The 26,810-nt window shown below is 37.7% G+C and overlaps 1 protein-coding gene and 1 pseudogene across 11 annotated transcripts in view; both read left to right on the top strand.

Moving 5' to 3' along the window:
- The window catches only part of ACER3 (alkaline ceramidase 3), a 158,419-nt gene that overhangs the window by 92,443 nt on the left and 39,166 nt on the right, over nt 1–26,810 (top strand). For all 11 annotated transcript variants that reach the window (XM_049098737.1, XM_025419593.3, XM_025419594.3 and 8 more), the window contains 3 exons: nt 7,156–7,208; nt 9,554–9,635; nt 14,146–14,181. In XM_049098737.1, coding sequence (XP_048954694.1) covers nt 7,156–7,208; nt 9,554–9,635; nt 14,146–14,181 — 171 coding nt within the window. The remainder of the gene's footprint in view (nt 1–7,155; nt 7,209–9,553; nt 9,636–14,145; nt 14,182–26,810) is intronic.
- On the top strand, nt 11,338–13,170 carry LOC112642143 (T-complex protein 1 subunit eta-like; annotated as a pseudogene).

Here is a 26,810-nt window from a genome sequence, read left to right as displayed (position 1 = left end):
TGTGGTTTGTCTCCCTCTCTCATTTTGTCTTGTTTTATTTTTTCCTCTCTTCCCCTATGATCCTCTGTTACGTTTTTAAAATTCCACATGAGTGAGATCATGTGATAATTGCCTTTCTCTAATTGATTTATTTCACTTTCTGATTGACTTATTTCACTTAGCATAATACCCTCTAGTTCCATCCATGTCACTGCAAATGGCAAGATTTCATTTTTTGATGACTGAGTAATATGTACACACACACACACACAGACAAACACACACCATATCTTCTTGATCTATTCATCTGTCGATGGACATCTGGGCTTTTCTATAGTTTGACTATTGTGGACATTGGTGCTATAAACATTGGGGTGCGTGTACCCCCTTGGATCACTACATTTATATCTTTGGGGTAAATATCCAGTAGTGCAATGCTGGGTCATAGGGTAGCTCTAGTTTCTACTTTTTGAGGAAAAAAAATTTTCAGAGTGGCTGAACCAGCCTGCATTCCCACCAACACTGAAAGATTGTTCCCTTTTCTCCATGTCCTTGCCAACGTCTGTCATTTTCTGACTTGTTCATTTTAGCCATTCTGACTGGTGTGAGGTGGTATCTCATTGTGGTTTTGATTTGTATTTCCCTGATGCTGAGAGATTTTGAGCATTTTTTCCTGTGTCTGTTGGCCATTTGTTTATCTCTTGGAGAAATGTCTCTTCATGTCTTCTGCCATTTCTTGATTAGATTATTTGTTCTTTGGGTGTTGAGTTTAAGTTCTTTATAGATTTTTTAATACCATGTGAGATAAATGACCTCCCTGTCATTTGCAAATATCTTCTCCCATTCTATCAGTTGTCTTTTGTTCTTGTCAACAGTTTCCTTTGTGTATAAAAGCTTTTTATCTTGATGAAATCCCAATAGTTCATTTTTGCCTTTGGAGATGTGTCTAGCAAGAAGCTGCTGTAGCTGAGGTCAACGAAGTTGCTGTGTTCTCCTCCAGGATTTTGATGGATTCCTGTCTCACATTTAGGTCTTTCATCCATTTTGAGTCTATTTTTGTGTATGGTGTGAGGAACTGGTCCAGTTTCCTTCTTCTGCACGTGGCTGTCCCATTTTCCCAACACCATTTGTTGAAGAGACTCTTTCTTTCCTTCTTTGCTGAAGATTAGTTGAGCAGAATTGAGGGTCCATTTCTGGGTTCTCTGTTTTGTTCCATTGATCTTTGTGTCTGTTTTTGTGCCAGTACCATACTGTCTTTATGAGTACAGCTTTGTAATAGAGCTTAAAGTCCGAAATTGTGATGCCACCAGTTTTGGGGTTTTTCTTTCTTTTTCTTTTTTTCTTTTTTCTTTTCTTTTTTTTTTTTTTTTTTTTTTTTACAGATTTTATTTATTTATTCATGAGAGAGAGAGAGAGAGAGAGAGAGGCAGAGACACAGACAGAGGGAGAAGTAGGCTCCATGCAGGGAGCCCAGTGCAGGACTTGATCCCGGAACTCCAGGATCATGTCCTGGGCCTTAAGGCAGGCGCTAAACTGCTGAGCCACCCAGGGATCCCCATGGTTTTGGTTTTCTTTTTCAAAAATCCTTTGGCTATTCAGGGTCTTTTCTGGTTCCCTATAAATTTTAGGATTATTTGTTCCAACGCTGCGAAATAAGTTGATGATATTTTGATAGGGATTCCATTGAATGTATATATTGCTCTAAGTAGCATAGACATTTTAAGAATTTTTTTTTTTCCAATCCATGAGCATGGAATGTTTTTCCCTGTCTTCCTCAGTTGCTTGCATGAGTATTCTATAGTTTTCTGAGTACTGATCTTTTGCCTCTTGGTTAGGTTTATCCCTAGGTATCTAATCAAGTCAAAATCAGAAAAGCTATTAATGAGATGCAATAAAAAATGAAGGCTCTAATTGCTAGATTAGATGAAGCAAAAGGGAGAATTAGTGATCTGGAAGACAAAATGATGGTGAATAAAGAAGCTGAGAAAAAGAAATTAAACAACTACTGGATCACCAGAGAGAATTCAAGAGATAAGTGATACCATAAAGCAAAACAATATTAGAATAATTGTGGTCCCAGAAGAAGAGGAAAGAGAGAGGGGGACAGTATATTGGAGCAAATTATGGCAGAGAACTTTCCTAATCTGAGGAAGGAAACATGCATCCAAGTTCAGAAGGCACAGAACCCTCTCAAAATCAATAAAAATAGGGATCCCTGGGTGGCTCAGCGGTTTAGTGCCTGCCTTTGGCCAGGGCGCGATCCTGGAGTCCTGGGATCGAGTCCCGCGTCGGGCTCCTGACATGGAGCCTGCTTCTCCCTCTGCCTGTGTCTCTGCCTCTCTCTCTCTCTATGTCTATGAATAAATAATAAATAAAATCTTTTAAAAAAATCAATAAAAATAGGTTAATACCTATTTTACATATAATAGTGAAACTTATAAATCTCAGAGACAAAGAGAAAATCCTGGAAGCATCTCAGGACAAGAGGACCATAACCTACAAGGGTAGAAACATTAGACTGGCAACAGACCTTCCACAGAGACCTGGCAGGCCAGGAAGAACTGGCATAATACATTTAGGGTGCTGAATGAGAAAAATACACAGCCAAGAATTATTTTATCTAGCTAGGATCATATTCATAATAGAAGAAGAGAGGGGCATCTGGGTGGCTCAGTGGTTGAGCATCTGCCTTTGGCTCAGGTCATGATCCTAGTGTCCCCAGATCAAGTCCTACATCAGGGTCCCCACAGGGAGCCTGCTTCTCCCTCTGCATCTCTCTCTGTGTCTCTCATGAATAAGTAAATAAAATCTTTAAAAAAACAAAAACAAAAAAATAGAAGAAGAGATAAAAAGCTCCCAGGACAAACAGAAACTAAAAGAATTTGTGATCACCAAACCGGCCCTACAAGAAATATTAAAAGAGATCCTTTAAGTGAAGAGAGAGCCCAAAAGTAACACAGACCAAAAAGGAACAAAGACCATATATAGAAACAGTGACTTTACAGGTAATACAATGGCACTAAATTCATGTCTTTCAGTAGTTACTCTGAATGTAAATGGGCTGAATGCCCCAATCAAAAGACACAGGGTATCAGATTGGACAAAAAAGCAGGACCCATCAATATGCTGTCTTCAGAGACTCATTTTAGACCCAAAGACACCTCCAGATTTAAAGTGAGGGGATAAAAAAACATTTATCATGCTAATAGACATAAAAAGAAAGCTGGGGTGGTTATCCTTATATCAGACAAATTAGATTTTAAACCAAAGACTATACTAAAAAATTAGGAAGGACACTTCTATCATAATTAAAGGATCTATCCAAGAAGAAGATCTAACAGTTGTAAATATTTCTGCCCCTAACATGGGAGCAGTCAGTTATAAAAGCCAATTAATAACAAAATTAAGGAAACACATCAAGGGATGCCTGGCTACCTCAACAGTTGAGTGTCTGCCTTTGGCTCAGGGCGTGATCCCAGAGTCCCAGAATTGAGTCCACATCGGGCTCCCAGCATGGAGCCTTTTTCTCTTCCCTCTGCCTGTGTCTCTGCCTCTCTCTCTGTCTCTCATGAATAAATAAATAAAATCTTAAAAAAAGAAAAAAAAACACATCAATAATAATACACAAACAGTAAAGCACTTTAACACCCCACTTGTTGTAATGGACAGATCATCTAAGCAGAAGATCAACAAGGAAACAAGGGCTTTGAACAACACATTGGACTTCACAGATATATTCAGAATATTCCATCCTAAAGCAACAGAATGCACATTCTTCTCGAGTGCACATGGAACATTCTCCAGAATAGATTACTTTTTGGGTTACAAATTCAGTCTCAACTGGTACCAAAAGATTGGGATCATTCCTTGCATATTTTCAGACTACAAATGCTTTGAAACTGGAACTCAATCACAAGTGGAAATTTGGGAAGAACTCAAATACGTGGAGGCTAAAGAGCATCCTACTAAAGAATGAATGGGTCAACCAAGAAATTAAAGAAGAATTTGAAAATTTCATGGAAACAAATGAAAATGAAAGAACAACTATTCAAAACCTTTGGGATGCAGCAAAGGTAGTCCTAAGAGGAAAGTATATAGCAACACAATCCTTTCTTTAAAAAGAAAGGTCTCAAATAGATAACCTAACCTTATACCTAAAGGAGCTGGAGAAAGAACAGCAAATAAGGCCTAAACCCATCAGGAGAAGAGAAATAATAAGCATTAGAGTAGAAATCAATGAAATAGAAACAAGGAAAAAAAATAGTAGAACAGATCAACCAAGCTAAGAACTGGTTCTTTGAAAGAATTAATAAGATTGATAAACCTCTGGCCAGACTTATCAAAAAGAAAAGAGAAGGACTCCAATAAATAAAATCATGAATGAAAGAGAAGAGATCACCACCAACACTGAAGAAATACAAACAATTATAAGAACATATTATGAGCAACTGTATGCCAACAAATTAGGCAACTTGGAAGAAATGGATGCATTCCTATGTATATATAAACTACCCAGACTGAAACAGAAAGAAATAGAAAAATCTGAACAGACCCATAACCAGCAAGGAAATTGAAGGAGTCATCAAAAATCTCTCAAGAAATAAGAGTACAGGGCTGGTTGGCTTTCCAGAGGAATTCTATCAAACATTTAAAGAAGAATTAATACCTATTCTTCTGAAGCTGTTTCAAAAAAACAGAAATGGAAGGAGAACTCCAAACTCTTTCTTTGAGGCCAGTATTATATTAGTTTGATCCCAAACCAGACAAAGATCCCACCAAAAAGGAGAATTACAGACCAATATCCCTAATGAACATGGATGCCAAATTCTCACCAAAATACTAGCCAATAGGATCCAACAGTACATTAAAAGGATTATTTAGCACAACCAACTGGGATTTATTCCTGGGCTGCAAGGGTAGTTCAACATCTGCAAATCAGTCAATGTGATTCATCACATTAACAAAAGAAAGGATAAGAACCATATGATCCTCTCAATAGATACAGAAAAAGCATTTGACAAAGTACAGCATCCTTTCTGGATTAAAACTCTTCACAGTGTAGGGATAGAGGGAACATACCTCAATATCATAAAAGTCATATACGAAAAGCCCACAGCACATATCATTCTCAATGGGGAAAAGCTCTCAGTTTCTTAAGGTCAGAAACACAACAGAGATGCCCACTATCACCACTGCTGTTCAATATAGTACTAGAAGTACTAGTGTCAGCAATCAGACAACAAAAATAAAAGACAACTGAATTGGCAAAGAAGTCAAATTCTCACTCTTTGCGTATGACATGATACTCTATTTGGAAAATCCAAAAGACTTGACGCCATAATTGCTAGAACTCATACAGGAATTCAGTGAAGTGGCAGCATATAAAACAATGCACAGAAATCAGTTGAATTTCTATACACTAACAATGAGACAGAAGAAGGAAAAATTGAAGAGTCAATCCCATTTATAGTTGGACTCAAAGTTTAAATAGAGGAATCTCCTGTATATCATAAACCTTGTGGTAGATTTATCTGCAGGATATTGTGATACTGTATCAACTTTTTTGAACATGTAAAGATGATTCAAGTTAAAAATTTTGGAGGCAATATAATGTAGAGCTATGCTCCAGAGTCAGTTAAAAATCTGGCTCCATTACTATAGCTCTGTGATCTTGAACAAATGACTTAAATTATCTAAATCTCAGTGTTCTCATCTTGGAATGGAGAGAGTAGGACCTGCCTTAGAATTATTATTAAAATTAAGTGAGATAATGACTGCAAGATGCTTAACTGTGAGACCCTGCACACATGCTATTTCATTATTCCATTAATTCCATCACTTTACAAATATATATATATATTTTAATATATGTGTGTGCCCCTTTTGTTGGAATCTTTATATTTATTCACATATTTTTCATTCCCTTTACCTCTCTAGACTGTGAATTCCTTGAGGGCATTGACTCTTGTTTTCATTATATCCTCAGCAACTAATACATTGCCTGGCACATAGTAGATATTAAATAATTAATTAAATGCATATCTAGTGAATAAGAACATTCTATAGAATTGGCTTAAGGATTAGAAATAACCAATCTGAGGGCATCTGGGTGGCTCAGTTGACTAAGTGTCTGCCTTTGGCTCAAGTTATTGATCCAAGGCCCATGTTGGGCTCCCTGCTCAGCAGGAACCTGCTTCTCTCTCTCTCCCTCTCCCTCTGTTGCTCTCCCTGCTTGTGCTGTCTCACACTCTCTCTCTCAAATAAATAAATCTTAAAAAAAAAATACCCTTAGTGTCTGCCTTGTAGTTTTAATACATAATAGCTGTTATTATTATTGGTAATAATATTTTCAGAAACATATTTACTTAGATTAACTAAATGACTTTCCCAGTCATTAATATCTCTTCTTATATGTATATTAGTGGACATTTTACCCATCTTAGATGTTCTAGGAAAAGGGAAAATGCAAAAGAATACTGATAGAACCCACAGACCTAGAGATGGTAGATATCATTCTTTCCTGGAGGTATGATATCATAGTTTGTGGTACTGAATGATCTGAGCTGCCCAGTGAGTCAAGTGTCCTACTTAGGGTGTGTATGTTAGGATAAATAGATGGATGGGCAGACTTTTTTGTTAATGACATTAAACCAACCCCCAAAAGCAGAGGGCAGGAAGAAGTGGAAGAAAGAGGCAGGCCATTCCTGGTTGGTAGGTGGCAGTTTTAATAAGCAGTGAGTACTTATATACAAGACTCATTGTGGGTGGCAGCAATTGGTCCTCCACCTGCTACCAAATTTTCACTTTGTAATGAGATTTTAATTCAGTTCAGTCAAGTATATCTTGTAGGTGTTTTCAATACCACATCACTATCTCAAGACTATGTCCTTGGAACAGCCTCTGGGAGCGAGAAAGGCAAGTGGAACTCCTATTCCAAGGACAGGAGGGGGTGAGGAGCCTCCAATTGTCTGGGTCCAGCTCACAGGTCAACTGACAGTCACGTCCTTCCAATGACCTGGAGCAACACTCATAGTAAACTAGATGTTAAATATATGAAAAATGAGTAAAAGATTCTAAACAAGAGATGACCATTGTAATCATTTTAATGTTTTATTTTGATTTGCATAATAACTGCACATCTGCAATATTCAAGTCCTCTTTCTTTGTTTCTTATAGCTATTGGATGAACTCCCAATGATTTACAGCTGTTGTATATTTGTGTACTGCATGTAAGTACTATGTTTAACATTCGTTTAATATATTTTAAAATTTATATTCACCTCATAGTGAATTAAGTAATATAGTTAACCCTGTTATATCATACTGAGAGATTGTAATAGTGTAAAGGTTATAACTTCTGTTATCTCCATGTAGAGTATAATCTGTGGGAAGTTATAATAATTTTATTAACAAAACCCTATGACCAGTTTAAATAAACCCCTACTTAAATTTGACTTAACTTTGTAATCTGCCTTTCCTTGAGTTATGAATGTATACAAATTTAGATAAATATTATTTTTATGTTATAATATATATGATTTTTATGTACTTAGTACCCGTGAGTGTGCTAGGTATTGGATAGATCATCTCTAATTCTCCCAGTTGTGCAAGTAAATGGGTTTTATCCCCATTTTATAGATGAAGAAGTGAAGCACAGAGAGATTTAATAACTTGTCTGAGGATATAAGCAGAACTTATGCTTAGGAGACTTGCCTAAGGCCATGTAGCTGGTAAATGTCAGAGTTGAGAATTGAACTACAAGTTTAATAAACTTACCTTCTAACTATGGATTTAATTCCCTAGCACTAGTACTTAAAATTTTTTCTAAGCCCCTTTTATGATGGTTATTTAAGTCTCAATATGATCATTCTTGCTAGCTCAAGTTATTATCATCAACTTCTTCTTCTTCTAATTTTTCTTCTTCCTATTCTTTTTCTTCTTCTTTGAGAGAGAGAGCATGCTAGTGTGAGCAGTGGGTGGGGAGAGGGGCAGAGGGAAAGAGAGAATCCAAGCAGGCTCCACACTCAGCATGGAGTCTGATACAGGGCTTGATCTCAAGACCCAAAGATCATGACCTGAGCCACCCAGGCACCCTAAGAATATTTTCTTCTAAATATATAGGGTAGTGTCTAAAGATATCGAAAAATCAGAATCATTTCAGAAAACATTATTTAAAAGAGCTTATCTGGGGTTATCTGAGTGGCTCAGTCTGTTGGGCATCTGTCTTCCACTCAGGTCAGGATCTCAAGGTTCTGATATCAAGCCCCCTGTATCAGGCTCACTGCTCAACGGGGAGTCTGCTTCTCCCTCTCCCTATGCCCCCTCCCACTCTTGCTTTATCTCTCTCTCTCTCTCAAATAAATAAATAAAATATTTTAAAAATAATAAAAGAGGGCAGCCTGGGTGGCTCAGCGGCTTAGTGCCTGCCTTCAGCCCAGGGCGTGATCCTGGAGACCCGGGATCGAGTCCCACTTTGGGCTCCCTGCGTGGGGCCTGCTTCTCCCTCTGCCTGTGTCTCTGCCTCTCTCTCTCTCTCTCTCATGAATAGATAAATAAAATCTTTAAAATATAAAAAATAAAATAAAAAATACTTTCAGGTAGGCTTTTTTTTTAATAAGTCATCAAGTCACAGAATTTAAAGGTAAAAGAGATCTTAGAAATCATCTGGGCCAATCACCTTTCTGTACAGATAAAAACATAGGAGTTGGATCCAATTCCCATTCCCACAGCCAATTAACTAGTAAACTCAGAACTCTTCCTGCTGCTTGTACAGGTTCAAAGGTTGGATACCTAACTGATAGTCAAATATTTGGTCATATTTCCTCATTACTGAGTATTTGCTAGCCTAGTGATTAGATACATGAGAAAAAGAGTTTATCCCTACACACAAGGAGTTCACAGTCTAGTTAAGGAGACCCATAAAGAGACAATTATAATAGAGTGATGTTTTCCATATTAGTATGGCTTAGGAATGTCTCGTTGCAAGATTTAGAAACCTACTCAAGCCAGCTTGAGTAAGAAATTCATTTATTTAATGGACATTTAATTATTTAATGGACATGAACAAGTAGTAATGAAACCCAACAGCAGGAAGTACAGCCTGACTACAACTCAAGGGCAGCTTTCTCTCCTACTCTTTTTTCTCTGTTCCTTCCTCTCCACATGGTCTCAAGTCTTTGAATCTGCTTTATTTTTTCCTCCATGCAGATCAGTTCTCTGCTCATTCATCTTCTTGTTCATTCAATTTAGCTGCCCAAATATCAGCATCAGACTTTGAATCCATAAGACTTTATACTTTGATTCTCCACACTTAATTGATTTAGTCTCTGACTCCCAAACTCCTAAGTTTTCAGAAGAGAGCCTCTCATTGGCCCAGTTTAAGCTAGGTGCCTGCTCCTGATTTCCCTAGTGTCTTGGAGGCTGTAGTTGGTCCAGGTTCTCTGAGATGAGAGTTTGGGTAGGAGAAAATGATGGGCATCACTGGACCCACTTGTATATACAAGTGGTAAAATAGCATTCTATTTGTTTTACTAGTCATATATTCTAAAACAAATTTCTTTCTGTCTTTTTAAAGGTTCGAATGTTTCAAAATGAAGAACTCTGTAAACTACCATCTACTTTTTATCTTAGTTCTGTTCAGTTTAATAGTAACCACAGTAAGTCCTATTTTGTTTCTAACATTAAGCATGTGATATGGATTTGAGAATTGTCAGGGTCAAGGTAGTACTAGAAATGTGGGAATAGATGAACTGACACAGAGATAGCATGAACCATTAAGATGGCCACAGATGCAACCCTATGGAACACTTTTTTTTTAAGAGAGATAAACAAGAGAGTACAGTTATGATACTTTACCCTAAATCATATACATTCAAGGCCTATAACATGATACTTTGATATACAGAGTGAAATGATTACCATAGGCAAGCTAATTAACTTATCTTCTCACATAGTTGCCCTGTGTGTGTGTGTGTGTGTGTGAGTGAGAGAGTGAGTGGAGACTGAGAGATGAGACCACCTGAAATCTACTTTCTTAGCAAATTGCCAGTATTCAACCCAGTGTTAACTATAATTACCATGCTATACATGGGAACACTGACATTTGAAGGTCAGGTAGAAGAAATGGAGCCAGCAGAGGAGACCTAGAACAAGTAATGAGAGATGCAGGAAAATTAGAGAGTCCGATATCATAGAGTACAAAGAGATTTCTAGAAGAAGTGATAGCATTAGTTGCCTTGGAGAGGATGAGTAAAATAAAGATTGAAGTTTGACCCATAAAAATTTCAATTAAAAGTCCAGATGACCATAATAAGGATACTGTCAGCAATATAATGATAGAGGCAGAGGTTAGATATCAATGAGCTGAGAAGGTGAATAGGAGCTTGAAAGAACAAATATACTCTTTTCTTATGCTTCTACACTATATTTTCTAGTCTTTCTTGTTTCAGATGTGAAAGGAAGTTTTATTATTGTATAAAAGAAGAGACAGAGAGTTTTAGTGACTTGCCTGGCCAACCAAGTATATATGGAGAATTGGTGGCAGGGTCAAAACTGGACCCCTTTGCAAGTTCAGAACTGATGTGGTCAGAAATACAGGCTTGGAAGTCTGTCAGATCCAAGCTTGGACCAATACTGCTACTTGATAACTGGGAACCGTGGGCAAGTTACTTAATCTCTCTGCATTAAATTTCCTCATCTGTAAAATGAAGATAATAATAGCATATGTTTCATGTTAGTTGCGAAAATTAATACATGGTATATGGTAAGGACTCGGTAATTCATTTGCCTTAAAAAATGTCTTTAAGAGACATGTCCTTTTGCATTTCTGTTATTACTAGCAATGGGAATATAAAACTATACAAAGGGAAGTTAGTATTTTGAAACAACACATTTCAGATATGAAAAGCATTCTTCCTTACTGAGTTTAGAGTTACAGATACATAGCGTCTCATGCATATCTTATTATTAAAGCTCTAAGGGTGCTTAAAGGAAATATTCTGCTCTTACTGTAGTGAGGGTAGGAACTTCCTCCAGGAATAAGAAACCCTGTAGCCAAATTGTAAAATTATACAAAATTTTTGTGAGGTCAGCACTACGTTAAATGAGGATATAGAGATATCTAAGCACAGCCTGTGCTGTCAAAGCAATTATTGCTTTGTAGGAGAGAAAAGCAAACCAGTAAATTACATGACGCTTATACATGGTCAGTGAGGGCACAAAGGAGGGTGAATGGCTGCTTCTGCTGAATGGAGAAGGGACCAGGAAATGCTTCAAGAAAGAAGAATAGTTTGAGCTGGATCTTGGAAGATGAATGCTTGCCAGCAGGGGAAGATTTCTGAACAAAGTAAAGAGCAGCATGTTTAGGAGCCTGGAGGAGTAGCGGGCCACCGAATAAGCTTCCAAAATGATGCCCACACCAGTTATCCTGTTAAAAGAGGGGACCGATAGCTCCCAGGGCATCCCCCAGCTTATAAGTAACATCAGTGCCTGCCAGGTGATTGTGGAGGCTATAAGAACCACCCTAGGCCCTCATGGCATGGACAAGCTGATTGTAGATGGCCGAGGCAAAGCAACAATTTCTAATGATGGGGCCACAATTCTGAAACTCCTTGATGTTGTCCATCCAGCAGCAAAGACTCTAGTGGACATTGCTAAATCCCAAGATGCTGAGGTCGGTGATGGTACCACCTCAGTGACCCTGCTGGCTGCAGAGTTTCTGAAGCAGGTGAAACCTTATGTGGAAGAAGGTTTGCACCCACAGATCATCATCCGAGCTTTCCGCACTGCCACCCAGTTGGCAGTTAACAAGATCAAAGAGATCGCTGTGACCGTGAAGAAGGAAGATAATGTGGAACAGAGGAAGCTGCTGGAGAAGTGTGCCATGACCGCCCTGAGCTCTAAGCTGATTTCCCAGCAGAAAGCCTTCTTTGCTAAGATGGTGGTGGATGCAGTGATAATGCTCGATGAGTTGTTGCAGCTTAAAATGATTGGAATCAAGAAGGTGCAAGGTGGTGCTCTAGAGGAGTCCCAGCTGGTAGCTGGTGTTGCATTCAAGAAGACTTTCTCTTATGCTGGGTTTGAAATGCAACCCAAAAAGTACAACAATCCAATGATTGCCCTTTTAAATGTTGAGCTTGAGCTGAAAGCTGAGAAAGATAATGCTGAAATCAGAGTCCACACGGTGGAGGATTATCAGGCAATTGTTGATGCTGAGTGGAACATTCTCTATGACAAGTTAGAGAGGATCCATCATTCTGGAGCCAAAGTCGTCTTGTCCAAACTTCCCATTGGGGATGTGGCCACCTACTACTTTGCTGACAGGGACATGTTCTGTGCTGGCCGAGTGCCGGAGGAGGATCTGAAGAGGACAATGATGGCCTGCGGAGGCTCCATCCAAACCAGTGTGAATGCTCTGTCAGCTGATGTGCTAGGCCGCTGCCAGGTCTTTGAAGAGACGCAGATTGGAGGCGAGAGGTACAATTTCTTCACTGGCTGCCCCAAGGCCAAGACCTGCACTATCATCCTTCATGGTGGTGCTGAGCAGTTTATGGAGGAGGCAGAGCAGTCTCTGCATGACGCCATCATGATCGTCAGGAGGGCCATCAAGAATGATTCAGTGGTAACTGGTGGCGGGGCCATTGAGATGGAGCTTTTCTAAGTATCTGCGGGATTACTCAAGGACCATTCCAGGAAAACAGCAGCTGTTGATCGAGGCATACGCCAAGGCCTTGGAAATTATCCCACGTCAGCTGTTGTGACAATGCTGGCTTTGATGCCACAAACATCCTCAACAAGCTGTGGGCTCGGCATGCCCAGGGGGGCATGTGGTATGGAGTGGACGTCAACAATGAGAACATTGCTGACAACTTTGAGGTGTTTGTGTGGGAGCCAGCCATGGTGCGCATCAGTGCCCTGACCGCAGCCTCTGAGGCCGCCTGCCTTATTGTGTCAGTGGATGAGACCATCAAAAACCCTCGCTCAACAGTAGACACTCCCCCAGCTGTGGGCTGGGGACAGGGCCGGGGCCGACCACACTGAGAGGCACCTTGTCCCTCACAAGAGTGGCTGGCAGGCTGGCTGCAGGGTATGCTTACTCTGTCTTGGTTAATGGGTATTATGAGGAAGGGGTAGTAATTGGCCTGCTCAGCTCTCACTGGAGGTTATTTAAATAAACTTAAAGACTTAAATAAACTTAATAGACTTAAAAAAAAAAAAAAAAAGAGAGAGCAGCATGTTTAAAGATGCAGAAGCACTGTACTTCTAGAGCCTAGGATGAAAAAAAGGACAAGAGGACAGCAGTGAAGCCAGACAGAAAGTCAGGAGTGATATCATGGAAAGCTTTGAAATTTGGACTTTGTCTTGAAGTGATGGGAGCCATTTCAGGATTATGATTTGACTTTTGATCTCTCTCTACCATGTCATTTTAAAGGCCTATTTTTATAGGACAGTAAATGCATGCTAAATCTTAAATAGGCATTGAACTTAATCACCCACATGATATTGGAACCTAAAATTAGGGTTTGTGTAATTGGGAATGCATTTAGGTGATGAGTTCTACATCTAGATGAGTGAGTTAGAGGTTTAGAAAGTAAAAGAGAGCACAAGAAATCTGTTTTAAATGTTTTCAGTTATTGAGCATGCATTATAAACTAAAAACTTTCATGTATTTTAGCTTATCATTACTTACCACTGTATTCCCATTATCCAGATAAGGAAAAAATTAGTCTTTTGGTTAACTGACTTGCTTAAGGTATATAGCAAGTAAATGGCAGAGTTTGAAATAACTGCTGTCTCTAAGTCCAGTGTTCTTTGTTGTAGAAAAAGTGTTACAGACATTTTCAGCAGAATCTCTTCGGCTCTCATGAGTAATTACTGTTGCCCCTCCTTGATGCTGATGTAGAAGCCAAGAGGCCAAAGTATTCCACAATAGCTTTGAAATGTTTAGTTTCCCATGGTAAAGCTAGGTGGGGGAGACCCACCTGTAGGTATTAGCCCTGCTGTGGGCTAATGCTACCTAACCTGATTGTGTTTACAGGACTGGGTCAGATCTAAGTAGCAGGACTAGGGAAGCAAGAGAGGTTTGGGATTTGCAGAATTGTTGGAATAAGTTTTCTTCCCCCTCAATAATGCACTTCAATCACATGTGTTTCTTTTAATATTTTGTAGGTTTACCTTAAGGTAAAGGAGCCTATATTCCATCAGGTAATTTAAAAAATTATTACACACTTGATTGTTGAATAGTTCTCCTGCATTTTGTTTCCTTTCCTGGTAAATTATATGCTGATACAATTTCTGAAAATAAAATGTTAGATAGCCTGTGGAAGTGCTTAAAACAGAGTTTGCAAACTCAAGTGCTTAAGGATGCCAGTGCCCAAGCCCAGCTGGCTGTTAGTAGTTAGGTGTAGCATTGCTCTTGAAAAAAAACTGGGATGCGTGGGTGGCTCAGTGGTTGGGCGTCTGCCTTTGGCTCAGGATGTGATCCCGAAGTCCCGGGATCGAGTCCTGTGTTGGGCTTCCTGCATGGAGCCTGCTTCTCCCTCTGCCTATGTCTCTGCCTCTTTTTCTCTGTCTTTCATCAATAAATAAATAAAATATTTTTTAAAAAAGCAGAAAAAAAACCAGCATTTATGCACATACAATACAAAGTCTTTTTTATGATACTATTTTCTAGAAAAGAAAGACTGAAAGTTCCTTGAATATTTCCTCCCTGTTTGATGAGGTTTTTTGTTTTTGTTTTTGTTTTTGTTTGAGGTGGGAGGTTACTTACATTGAAGAAAGCAAACATAGGAAACTTTGCTGTAGAAAATAATTATTTAATTGCATCCCGTAATGAAACCAGAGTAAAATAAGGTAGCAGACCCTAAAGAAAGAGAGCCATTGTTAATTGAATGCTTCCCAGTGCCTAGCCCTATGCCCCGCCCTATCTATGCCCATTACTGCAGACTCTAATGTCCCCAGCAGTCCTACGAAGTAGGGATTATTATTCACATTTTAAGGTAAATAAACTCAGAGATATTAAGAATTTGCCCAATGTCCACAATAGCCAAACTGTGGAAGGAGCCTCGGTGTCCATCAAAAGATGAATGGATAAAGAAGATGTGGTCTATGTATACAGTGGAATATTACTCAGCCATTAGAAACGACAAATACCCACCATTTGCTTCGATGTGGATGGAACTGGAGGGTATTATGCTGAGTGAAATAAGCCAATCGGAAAAGGACAAACATATATGGTCTCACTCATTTGGGGAATATAAAAATTAGTGAAAGGGAATAAAGGGAAAGGAGAAAAAATAAGTGAAAATATCAGTGAGGATGACAAAACATGAAAGACACCTAACTCTGGGAAACAAACAAGGGGTAGTGGAAAGGGAGGTGGGCAGGGGGTTGGTGTGACTGGGTGGTGGGCACTGAGGGGGGCACTTGGCAGGATGAGCACTGGGTGTTATGCTAAATGTTGGCAAATTGAACTCCAATAAGAAAAAATTTAAAAAAAAAAAAATTTGCCCAGTGGTTACACAGTTAAGAGTCAGAGCCAAGATTTTAACCTAGATTTGTTTGACTCCTATTACAATTCTTTTAACAAACTAGAAAACAAAAAAACAAATAAATAAGGACATATTTCAGAGGTATCAGAAGCCTTGTAGTTTTATTTTTAATTTATTATTATTATTTTTAAAAGATTTTATTTATTCATGAGAGACACACACACACACAGAGAGAGAGAGAGAGAGAGAGAGAGGCAGAGACACAGGCAGAGGGAGAAGCAGGCTCCATGCAGGGAGCCCGATGTGGGATCCGGGACTCCAGGATCATGCCCTGGGCCTAAGGCAGGCGCTAAACTGCTGAGCCACCCAGGGATCCTGCCTTGTAGTTTTAGACTATCTTGTACTATCTTGTATATAAAAAGTAAGGGTTCCTATAATTTTTTTAACTTAAGCTAGATAATAGTCATCTAACTGAAATCTCCTTTTTTAAAAATGAATTCCAAAGCCACATTATTATGCCTTGCTTTTCTACAGACAAGGTGAAAGTAGGTGTTACAAGAGAGAACAGCCTCACTTTCCTGTTTCTTTTAGCTTAAAGTATGTCATTATGGAATTCCCTCTTTATCTAGAAAGATTTATTGACAATATAGAGGAGGAAGTTTCTTCTATGAAGAATATTTCAGCTTTTGTGAATTTCTTATTTGTCTTTATAAGAAAGAAAAGTCATGAGCACAAAAAGACAAAATTTGGAAATTTGGGATAATTTTTGTAAGTTTATGACCATCAATTTTCCATGTTCTGTTTTAGACCTACTTTACACGGTTTATGAAATAAAAGTAATAAATTATTCATCTGTCTTCCCAGGCTGCAACTTCCATGTATTTTTTCAGTAATACATACTCTCTTTTCTGTAGATAGGGTAAATGTTTGCTAATAGGAAGGGCAGGAGGATGAAAGCTTAGAGCTATGGGTTATATTCTAGGGATTCTCAGGAGAGAAGTGGAGGAATGGTAGGGTGAAGTGAATAAGTCGTCTGAAGGTAGAAGACATTCATTCATTCAACAGATATGAGCTGGAAGTTGGAAATAGAGAGGCAGTGAAGCAAAAATTTGAAGATCTAAAGTCACACAGACCTGGATTCAAATTGAATCTCTCTACTTACTAGTTGTATACCCTGGACAAATTACTTCTTTAAGCTTTGGTTTCTTCATTATTCCACAAACACTTTTTAAGTGCCTTCAATATGCCAGGTGCTGTACTAGACATTAGAGAGATACTAGTGAATAAAATGATGAGGTTCTTACTCTTACAGAACTCATTATACTATATTTCTAAAATTGGTGTAATAATCTCCTGAGGTTGTCTGAAGATTAAATGAGATAACATGGGGTTGCCTAGGTGGCTCAGTCAGTAGAGCATGTGACTCTTCATCTTGGGGTTTTAAGTTCAAGCCCTATGTTGGGTGTAGATAATGACATAAAAATAAAATCCTTTTTTTTTCTTTAAGATTTCATTTAATTTTTATTAAATTATTTATCAAAATAAAATCTTTTAAAAAATAAATGAGATAATGCATAAAAAAACCCCTATCAGATGGCAATCAGTCAGTAAATGATAACTAATATTAATAAACCCAAGCAAATAAAACATGATTACTGGTCTCAAGGAGCTCACTGGTCAAGAAGATAGACTTGTAAAAATATACTTATTGTAAAAGCAGTGGTAATGTACATAAGGGTGAAGTCTGCTTAGATGTCTCAGGATAGAATTATATAATATATTTATTGCATATAGCTAAATTATTACTTCCTTTATTTTTTTTTTTAATTTTTATTTATTTATGACAGTCACAGAGAGAGAGAGAGAGAGGGGCAGAGACACAGGCAGAGGGAGAAGCAGGCTCCATGCACCGGGAGCCCGACGTGGGATTCGATCCCGGGTCTCCAGGATCGCGCTCTGGGCCAAAGGCAGGCGCTAAACCGCTGCGCCACCCAGGGATCCCTATTACTTCCTTTAATATTAAAAAACGAGGTAGGGAAGATGGCCCGCTATTGTGATACAGTAGTACTTCTCACTGTATGTAATGGTTTATTTGAAGAGGCCTTTGCCCCAAAGTCTAATCTAGAATATCTTCAGTGGTCCTGTTAAGTTATTAGAATTTATTTTCTTCTTCTTAAATAAGCTCCATGTCCAACATGGGGCTTGAACTCACAACGCCAAGATCAAGACCTGCATGCTCTACCAACTCACAAGCTAAGCACCCCAGAATTAATATTTTTTATTTATACTCAATGGCTTAAACAAATCTATTCCCAATTAGTTTCTGGGTATTATTCTTAAGAGAACTGCTTTTTCTCAGAACCTTCTTTTCGTCTAAGTTTGTGGAGTATTGCTCTCATTCTTTCATATCACTGTTTGATATTATGTACAGGAATTTAGAAAAATTGTTTTGAATTTTGTAATTGGAAAAGTTTTGGAATTTTTGACAAGATTTACAGTAAATTTCAAGCTCTTAGAAATAATGGGAAAGGAGAGAAAAGCAGCGTTATCTAAAGGAACTCTGGCTTGAGAGTTAGAATCTTGATTTTTTGAAGTTTGGAATCTCAATTTTTTGCCACTTTGTTATCCATGGACAAATTTCATACTGTGCCTATTCTTGAATTTCCCCATCTATAAAATGTTTAAAATGAAGAGGGGTTTTATTTCACACGGATAATATAAAACTACTATCTAAGGTAAAGCACAAGGCAATAAATATAATAATAGTGTGAACTAAAAGTACATGTGAAGATGTAAAATGACAGGTATGTTTCTACCTATGATGATCACCGAAAGCTTCTGAAAGGAGATAGTTGAGTTGGGACTAGACAGATAAGTGGTGATATACAATTAGAAGGAAAGAATAAACACTTTTTTTTTTTAAGATTTTATTTATTCATGAGAGACAGAGAGGGAGGCAGAAGCAGGCTCCCCACAGAGCTGGGAGCCTGATGTGGGACTCAGTCCCAGGACCCTGGGATCATAACCTGAGCCAAATAGAGATGCTTACCTGACTAAGCTGCCCAGGTGCCCTAATAAACACTTTAAAAGTATCTGTCACAGCCAGGATGATTGTCTTGCTAACCAGATTAGCTTCCCTGAAGGAGAAAATACTGATAACATTTCTCCTTTACTATATTAAATCCAAGGTGATCCAGGTATCTCCCAAAGAGAGCCAAATGCTATTTATTAAATTTGATGGCCTTGAAAAAGGTAATACTAAAATCATATGCCTGCCACATTCAGTAGAAATACTAATATAGCTTAAGTAAGAAAATAACAACAAAAAAAGTATACATGAAAATAGGTTAAAAGAACTTTTAAGAAGTTCATGAACCCTCTTTAAGCCGGTTGCTAAATCAGTAACTAAATATCTCAGATGAGATTTCATCTATTATCTCAGAAAATGTTATTGCTTAAAATCTTCCTAAGTAGATGTCTCCTGGAGATGATATCTAGACATGACACATCAGTATTTTGCTCTCCCTTCTAATTTAATCCTCAAGGTTTGTAAGAAAGAACATACTATATAAACAGTTTGAAAACAGAACTTAAACAGATTTATTTAAATTTTATTCTGCTATGTTTTATTTGTGCCATTTTACTACAAATTAGCAGTATAAGGAAATTACTATGTACACACACTTGGAAAAGCTGACATTTTTTAGTATCTGCTATGTGCTGAGTAGTATATATTCTTTCATATAGTTTATATAGATTGACTTACCTATTATCTTACTAAATACCGACAGACCTGTATAGAAATTACCATCTTTATTTTATAGATGAGATAACTGAGCATCAGAAAGGTAAATAATTAGTCCAGGGCAGCCCTGGTGGCTCAGCGGTTTAGCGCCGCCTTCAGTCCAGGTTGTGATCCTGGAGACCCGGGATCGAGTCCCACGTTGGGCTCCCTGCATGGAGCCTGCTCTCTCTCTCTCTCTCTCTCTCTCTCTCTCTCATGAATAAATAAATAAAATCTTTAAAAAAAAAAATTAGTCCAGGGTTTCTCACTTAGTCCCTAGTAGTGCTGGAAATTGAACCCAGGTCTTTTTTATTCCAAACCTCATATTCCTTCTGTGATATGATGATGCTCCTATAGCAGATTACTTTGGAATTTATTATCAGAATAAAAAGTATTTTAGGTGAAAATTACAAGGAGCAAAAAAGTATGTATTTATTTTAAAAATGACTAATAATAGAATATGCATAGAAAAAAGTTGTTAAGGTCAGGTGGCTACCTCTTGCTGCGGCAGAGACTGAGAAATCAAGCTTTTATAGCTGGACATATTGTTGGTCAATAAAATCAGTCTTCTGTAAAGACAAAAAACAGAATGAATACTGAATAGGTCACTAGTAGGATCTGGCACAGATCCTAGAAGAGAATCAGAATGTATGGGGTAGAGGTGCTTGTGGAAGGAAGGAAATTAATTTGGAAAAGCCTCAGTGCACTGCCAGAGTATAGGTTCTAACTTACCCATTATTTGATGTGTTTGACATATTCCTTGAACAATCCATTCCCTTTGACTTCTGTATGATGGTGATTCATAAATCTGTTTCTCTGGCTTAGATTTTTTTCTTCTAAGATTTAAACCCAGATATCTAACATCTGGTTCTCAGAGATCTCTACTTGGATATCTCATGGACACTTCCAACTCTGAACATATCTAGAAATGAAATCACCATATTTTCCCTCCAGTATTTCTTCTCTTGTATATCCTAACGTAAGGAACAATTTCACCATGCACCTAACTACTAAAATCATAAACCAGGCCATCATTGGCTTTCCCAATTCTTCCTAACTGCCATATCAAATTATTATCAGTCCAAGACTAATTCTTTATTATGTCCATTTCTCTCTGTTCCCAGTGATAGTACCCTGGTTCAGGCCCCATCGCTCACCTAGGTTACAGTAATACCTTGGTATTGGTTTGTTTTCCATTGGTCTTGCCTCCATCTAATTCATTCTCCACCCAGCAAGAAAGAAATATCTTTCTAATACACGAGTAATCATGTTCCACTATTGCTGAAACTTCCATTGACTTCCTTTTGCTGATAAAAACAGATATTACACGGCCAAAAGGCTGAGAAGTAATGACTTCCTTTTGCTTATAAGATAAAGTTCAACTCCTTAACATGACTTGAAAAGCCAGATTTGACCTCTGGTTTTACCTTTTTGACTTCATTTTTCCCACTCTTCATGTCAACAGTATATTCTAGACATACTTTCTTCTGGTCTCTACAATGTAAGCTATGCTGGTTACTTTCATCCAGCTCCAATCTCTCTCTCTCTCTTTTTTTTTTTTTTTTTTTTTTGAAAGAGCGAGAGGGTTAAGTGTGCACATGGGGTGGAGAGGGGCAGAGGGAGAGAGAGAATCTTAAGCTCCCCACACAGAGCAGACCTTGACACTGTGATCATGGGCTTGGGTTCAGGTCACCCAAGATCATGACCTGAGGCAAAATCAAGAGTCCAACACTCAGCTGACTGAGCCACCCACACACCCCTCTTCCATCTTCTCCAAATAATATTTCAGTGATTATTAATGATGCTTCTACTAATGTTTCAATTATAAAATTAAAAATCATATCCTCCATAAAAGTCTTTCTGATCTGCAAAAGTCTAGATTAGGTGGTTTTCAAAGCACTCTGTACAGTCCCTGTCACAGAGTTAAATACTAGATCTTTCATTGCCTGATTACTTATCTTTTTCCACAATAGATTGTAATTGCTGAGGACAGGGATCATGCCTTTCTTGTTCACCATTAGAGCATCACAGCTGCAGTTACAGATTTAAACTGGCAATTAGCCTTTAATCATCTTTAATCTAATGCTGTGTTTACTTAGCTTCAGAGAGGGGATAAGGGGATACATGGTGGAGTATACAGCAGTATACTATAGGAGTATAATGTTTTCATCTCATCAGGAGATCCAGAGCTATTTTTATGCACAGACTCTTTTGCCCTCTCATCCACATAAGTTATGTACCCTGCCAGAGATGAGAGCTATGTGTAGTGGAGGTCATTGTAACACATAGAAGCTCTAGCCCCTTTTTCCTATCATTCTTTATAATGAACACCTTTCATACTGTTCTCATCAGACCCCAAGCCTCCAACCTAGATGCGGTCTTTCACAACCAAAGCAGACATAATATTTTCCATTTATCTTAACTGTTACATTCAAGCCTTCGAGACTGAGGTCATTCTCAACCAGTCCTACATCAAGCTGATCCTTGATATTAATCCTTTACTCCACACCATTTTATTCCCAGGATCTAATACAATATTCAATAATAGTTGTTGGATTCTGCTGTTGTAGAGAGACTACAGATAGTAGGCAGGAGTCATATCAAGGCCTTGAAAAAGAGTCCACCTGAAATACCAAGAAATGGAAAGGTTGAAAGTGAAAGTGTGGAAAAGTATATATACCATGCAAACACTAAGCATAATTGTGTTATATGGATATGTGGTATAGTTGTTTTATTATAGAACAAAATAGACTTTATGGGAAAAGCTGAGGGATTACTTCATAGTATTAAAAATATTCAATTCATCAGAAAATTATAATTCAAAATTTCTAGTCCATGTAATGTCTCAAATATATAATGCAAAATTTGACAGAACTAAAAGAAAATCTATAATTTTATGTGATTTTAATATATACCTCTCAGTAATAAATGTGGGATATTTGCACAACATGATTAAAGAATCTTGACCCATGGAACACCTGGCTGGCTCAGCAGTTGAGTGCCTTTGGCTCAGGGCGTGATCCTGGAGTCAGGGGATTGAGTGCCACATTGGGCTCCCTACATGGAGCCTACTTCTCTCTCTGCCTGTGTCTCTGCCTCTCTCTCTGTCTCTGTCTCTCATGAATAAATAAATAAATCTCTAAAAACAAAACAAACAAAAAAAAAAACCGTGACCCATGTGGTGCCTGGGTGATCCAGCCCTGTGTCAGACTCCCCACTCAGCAGAAAGTCTGGATGAAGATTCTCTTCCTCCCTCTGCCCCCCCCACCATGTACGCACTCTCTTTCTGATAGATAGATATGAAACCTTGCCCATAAGCCAGATGTAAAATACTGCATCCAACAATTGCAGAAACACTTTTTTCAAACCCTTAAAGAACATTTACAAAAATTGACTATATACTTGCCCACATAGCACCTTAAATTTCAAAGGATTAGAATCAGAATATAATTTCTGATTATAATACAATTATGTTAAATATAAGCAATATAATTCTAAATAATACATGGCTCAAAGAAGTCATAGAAATTGGAAAATACTATGGAATCAGAATAAAATAAATACACGTTAAAACCTGGAGGACTTGGCAAAATCAATACTTGGAAAGAAATATCTAGCCTTAAAATGTGTATACCAAAAAAAAAAAAAAGAGAGAGGAAGAAGAAAGACCATAAAGGGGAGTTTTGGCATCTATTTCAAGAAACAAAGGAAAAATAAAAAGCAAAAATGAATACATTAGAAAACAAGTATCTGTAGAGAAAATAAGCAAAGCCATAAGTTCCTTCTTCAAAAAGACAAGTAAAATTAACATATATCCTTGGCAAATTTGATCATAAGTGAAAAGGCAAGCACAAATAATATCAGAATGAAAGGAGGATATCACATTAAATCCTAAGAGCATTAAAGAATTAATTGAATATTATGAGAGACTTTATGCTAATAAATTTTAAATTGCAGTATTTTTTAATGGACAGATTCCTAGAAGTATAACTTGCAGAAACTTAATAAAGAATAGAAAATCTGGGGGCACCTGGGTGACTCAGTGGTTGAGCATCTGCCTTTGGCTCAGGTCATGATCCCGAGGTCCTGGGATTAAGTCTCTCATCAGGCTTCCCACAAGAAGCCTGCTTCTCCCTCTGCCTATGTCTCTGCCTTCTCTTTGTGTCTCTCATGAATAAATAAATAAATAAATAAATCTTAAAAAAAAAAAAACAGAGCAAATTGGAAATAAAAAAAGGTCTTCTTAATCTGTTAAAGATTATTTTAAAAATAAATTTTAAGCCCTATAGCCAATATTACAGTTAGTGATGAACCAGTGAAAGCTTTCCCTTTGAAATTGAGCATGAGATAGCAAGGGTTTGGCCTACTTCATTAGGCAGGAAAAAGAAATTAAAGTTATTAAATTTAAGACGATGAAACAAAACTGTAAATATCCACAAGTGATACACAAATGTATACATAGAAAATTAAAGAATCTACAGATTATTAAAATCTGAAGAGATTTTAAAATGCAAAGTCACGTGATATAAAAACTACAAAAAATGGCTGTGTGTGTGTGTGTGTATATATATATATATATATATGTAAGTAATCGAGTCAGTAGTCAGAAATCTTCCCACAAATATGACTTCACTAGAATATTCTACCACATAGTAAAAGAAGAACTAATTCCAGTTATATATTCCAGTCTGTTATATATAACAGCATCAAACAGGTAGAAAATATTTTTGAAAGTACTACTTAAAATAATCATCTGGGGATCCCTGGGTGGCGCAGCGGTTTGGCGCCTGCCTTTGGCCCAGGGCGAGATCCTGGAGACCTGGGATCGAGTCCCACATCGGGCTCCCGGTGCATGGAGCCTGCTTCTCCCTCTGCCTGTGTCTCTGCCTCTCTCTCTCTCCCTCTCTCTCTCTCTCTCTGTGACTATCATAAATAATAAATAAAAATTAAAAAATAAATAAATAAAATAAAATAATCATCTAAGAATATGAAGTGCTGGGGGATCCCTGGGTGGCTCAGCGGTTTGGCGCCTGCCTTTGGCCCAGGGCACAATCCTGGAGTCCTGGGATCGAGTCCCACGTCAGGCTCTCGGCATGGAGCCTGCTTCTCCCTCCTCCTGTGTCTCTGTCTCTCTATCATGAATAATTTTTTTTAATTATAAAAATTTTTTAAAAAGAATATGAAGTGCCTTGGAATAAATCTAACATAAATGTCTAAGACTTACAAATGGAAAAAGTGATAAAACATATTTGAAGACGTTAAAGAGTACCTAAATAAATGGATAATTATGCCATCATTACAAGACACATTCTATCATTTATCTTAAAATTAAGAATTTGGGTTCATCAAAAGGCATCCGAAGAGTAAAAACATAATGCTGTAGAGTGGATTAAGATATTCACAACACATATGATCAAGTGAAGACTAGTATATATAAAGACCTTCTACAAACCAATAAAAGTAGAAGACCCAAGTAGAAAAATGGACAAAGAGATGCCTAACAAAAGACTATACTCAAATGGCCAATAAACTTGTGAAATGATAATTAATTAATCATCATGGAAATAAAAATTACAAACATAATGAGGTGCTACTAGAAACCCAACAGAATGGCTAAAATCAAAAAGACTACAGTATTAAGTGCTTATTGACAAGGTTGTTTAGCAACCATCATACGCTGTTGGTGGGAGTGTTAATTGTCATAACCACTTTGGAAAACAGTTTGTGCAAACTACTAATGTTGATTGAATTTATGCATACTCTGCTCCATCAGTTTGGCTAATGTTCAACAGAAATCTCAACATGTCACCAAAAATATATATTAAAGTGACTATAGCAGGGTTATTATAGATATCTAAAATTGGACTCCAGTGTCCAGCTGCAGTAGAATGGATATATAAAATATGCATATTCAATGCAAGGGGAAAAAGTCTCTTCAATAAATGATGTTGGGAAAAACTGGATAGCTTTATGCATAAGAATGAAACTGGACCACTTTCTATACCATACACAAAAACTCAAAATGGATTAAAGACGTAAATGTGAGACCTGAAACCATAAAAATCCTAGAAGAGGGCGTAGGCAGTAATTTCTCTGACATTGGCCATAGCAACATTTTTCTAGATATGTCTAGAAAGGCGAGGGAGACAAAAGCAAAAATAAACTCTTGGGACATCAAAATACAGTGCTTTTGCACAACAAAGGAAACCATCAATAAAAAGTCAACCTACTGAATGGGAAAAGATATTTGAAAGTGATATATCCAATAAGGGGTTAATATCAAAAATATATAAAGAACTTACACAGCTTAACACCAAAAAACCCAAATAATACAGTTAAAAACTGGACAAAAGACATGAACAGACACTTCTCCAAAGAAGACATAACATGGGCAACAGACATATGAAAAGATGCTCACCATCACTCATCATCAGGGAAATGCAAATCAAAACCACACTGAGGTATCACTCACACCTGTCAAAATGGCTAAAATCAGAAATAAAAGAAGTGTTGGCAAGGATGTGGAGAAAAAGGAACTCTCATGCACTATTGGTGGGAATGCAAACTGGTGCAGCAACTGTGGAAAACAGTATGGAGGTTTCTCAGAAAATTAAAAATAGAACTACTAGAGGTGCCTGTCTGGCTCAGTGGAGCATGCGACTCTTGATCTCAGGGTTGTAAGTTCAAGCCCCATATAGAGTGTAGAGACTACTTAAATAAAATCTTTAAAAAAAAAGAAATAGAATTACTGAATGATCCAGTAATTACACTACCCAAAGAAAATGAAAGCACTAACTTGAAAAGATAAGTTCACCATCGTTTATTGCAGCATTTTTCACAATAACCAAATAATGGAAGCAGCCCAATTTTCCGCCCATTGATGAATTTGTAAAGAAGTGATACATATATGCCATGGAATATTACTCAGCCATAAAAGAGAATGAAACATTGCCATTTGTGACAACATGGGTGGACTTAGAGGGTAAAATGCTAAGTGAAATAAGTCAAACAAATACCATAGGATTTCGTTCATATGTGGACTTTAAGAAACAAAAAATTTTTTTTAAGATTTTATTTTTTTATTCATGAGAGACAGAGAGAGAGAGAGAGGCAGAGACACAGGCAGAGGGAGAAGCAGGCTCCATGCAGGGAGCCTGATGTGGGACTCAATTCCAGGTCTCCAGGATCAGGCCCTAGGCTAAAGGCGGTGCTAAACCGCTGAGCCACCCAGGCTGCCCAAAAAACAAATTTTAAAAAAGAAAAAAACTCTTAACTATAGAGAACAAACTGATGGTTACCAGAGAGGAAGGGGGATGGGTGAAATAGGTGAGGAGGATTAAGGGTACACTTATGATAAGCATTGAGTAGTGTATAGAATTGTTGAATGGTGATTCAACAATTGTGATACTGTTGAATTACAGTAATGGTATTGTACACCTGAAACTAATATAACACTTAACTATACTGGAATTAATAAGAAAAAATAAAGAACTTAACTGTATTTGGAGACAGGGCCTTGAAAAAGAAAATTAAGGTAAAATGAGTTCATATGGATAGGC

The sequence above is a fragment of the Canis lupus genome, chromosome 21, assembly GCF_003254725.2.
Source record: "Canis lupus dingo isolate Sandy chromosome 21, ASM325472v2, whole genome shotgun sequence".
Taxonomy (NCBI): Eukaryota; Metazoa; Chordata; class Mammalia; order Carnivora; family Canidae; genus Canis; species Canis lupus.
The sequence above is the reverse complement of the archived record's forward strand: the minus strand, read 5'-3'. Positions and strand labels throughout refer to the sequence as shown.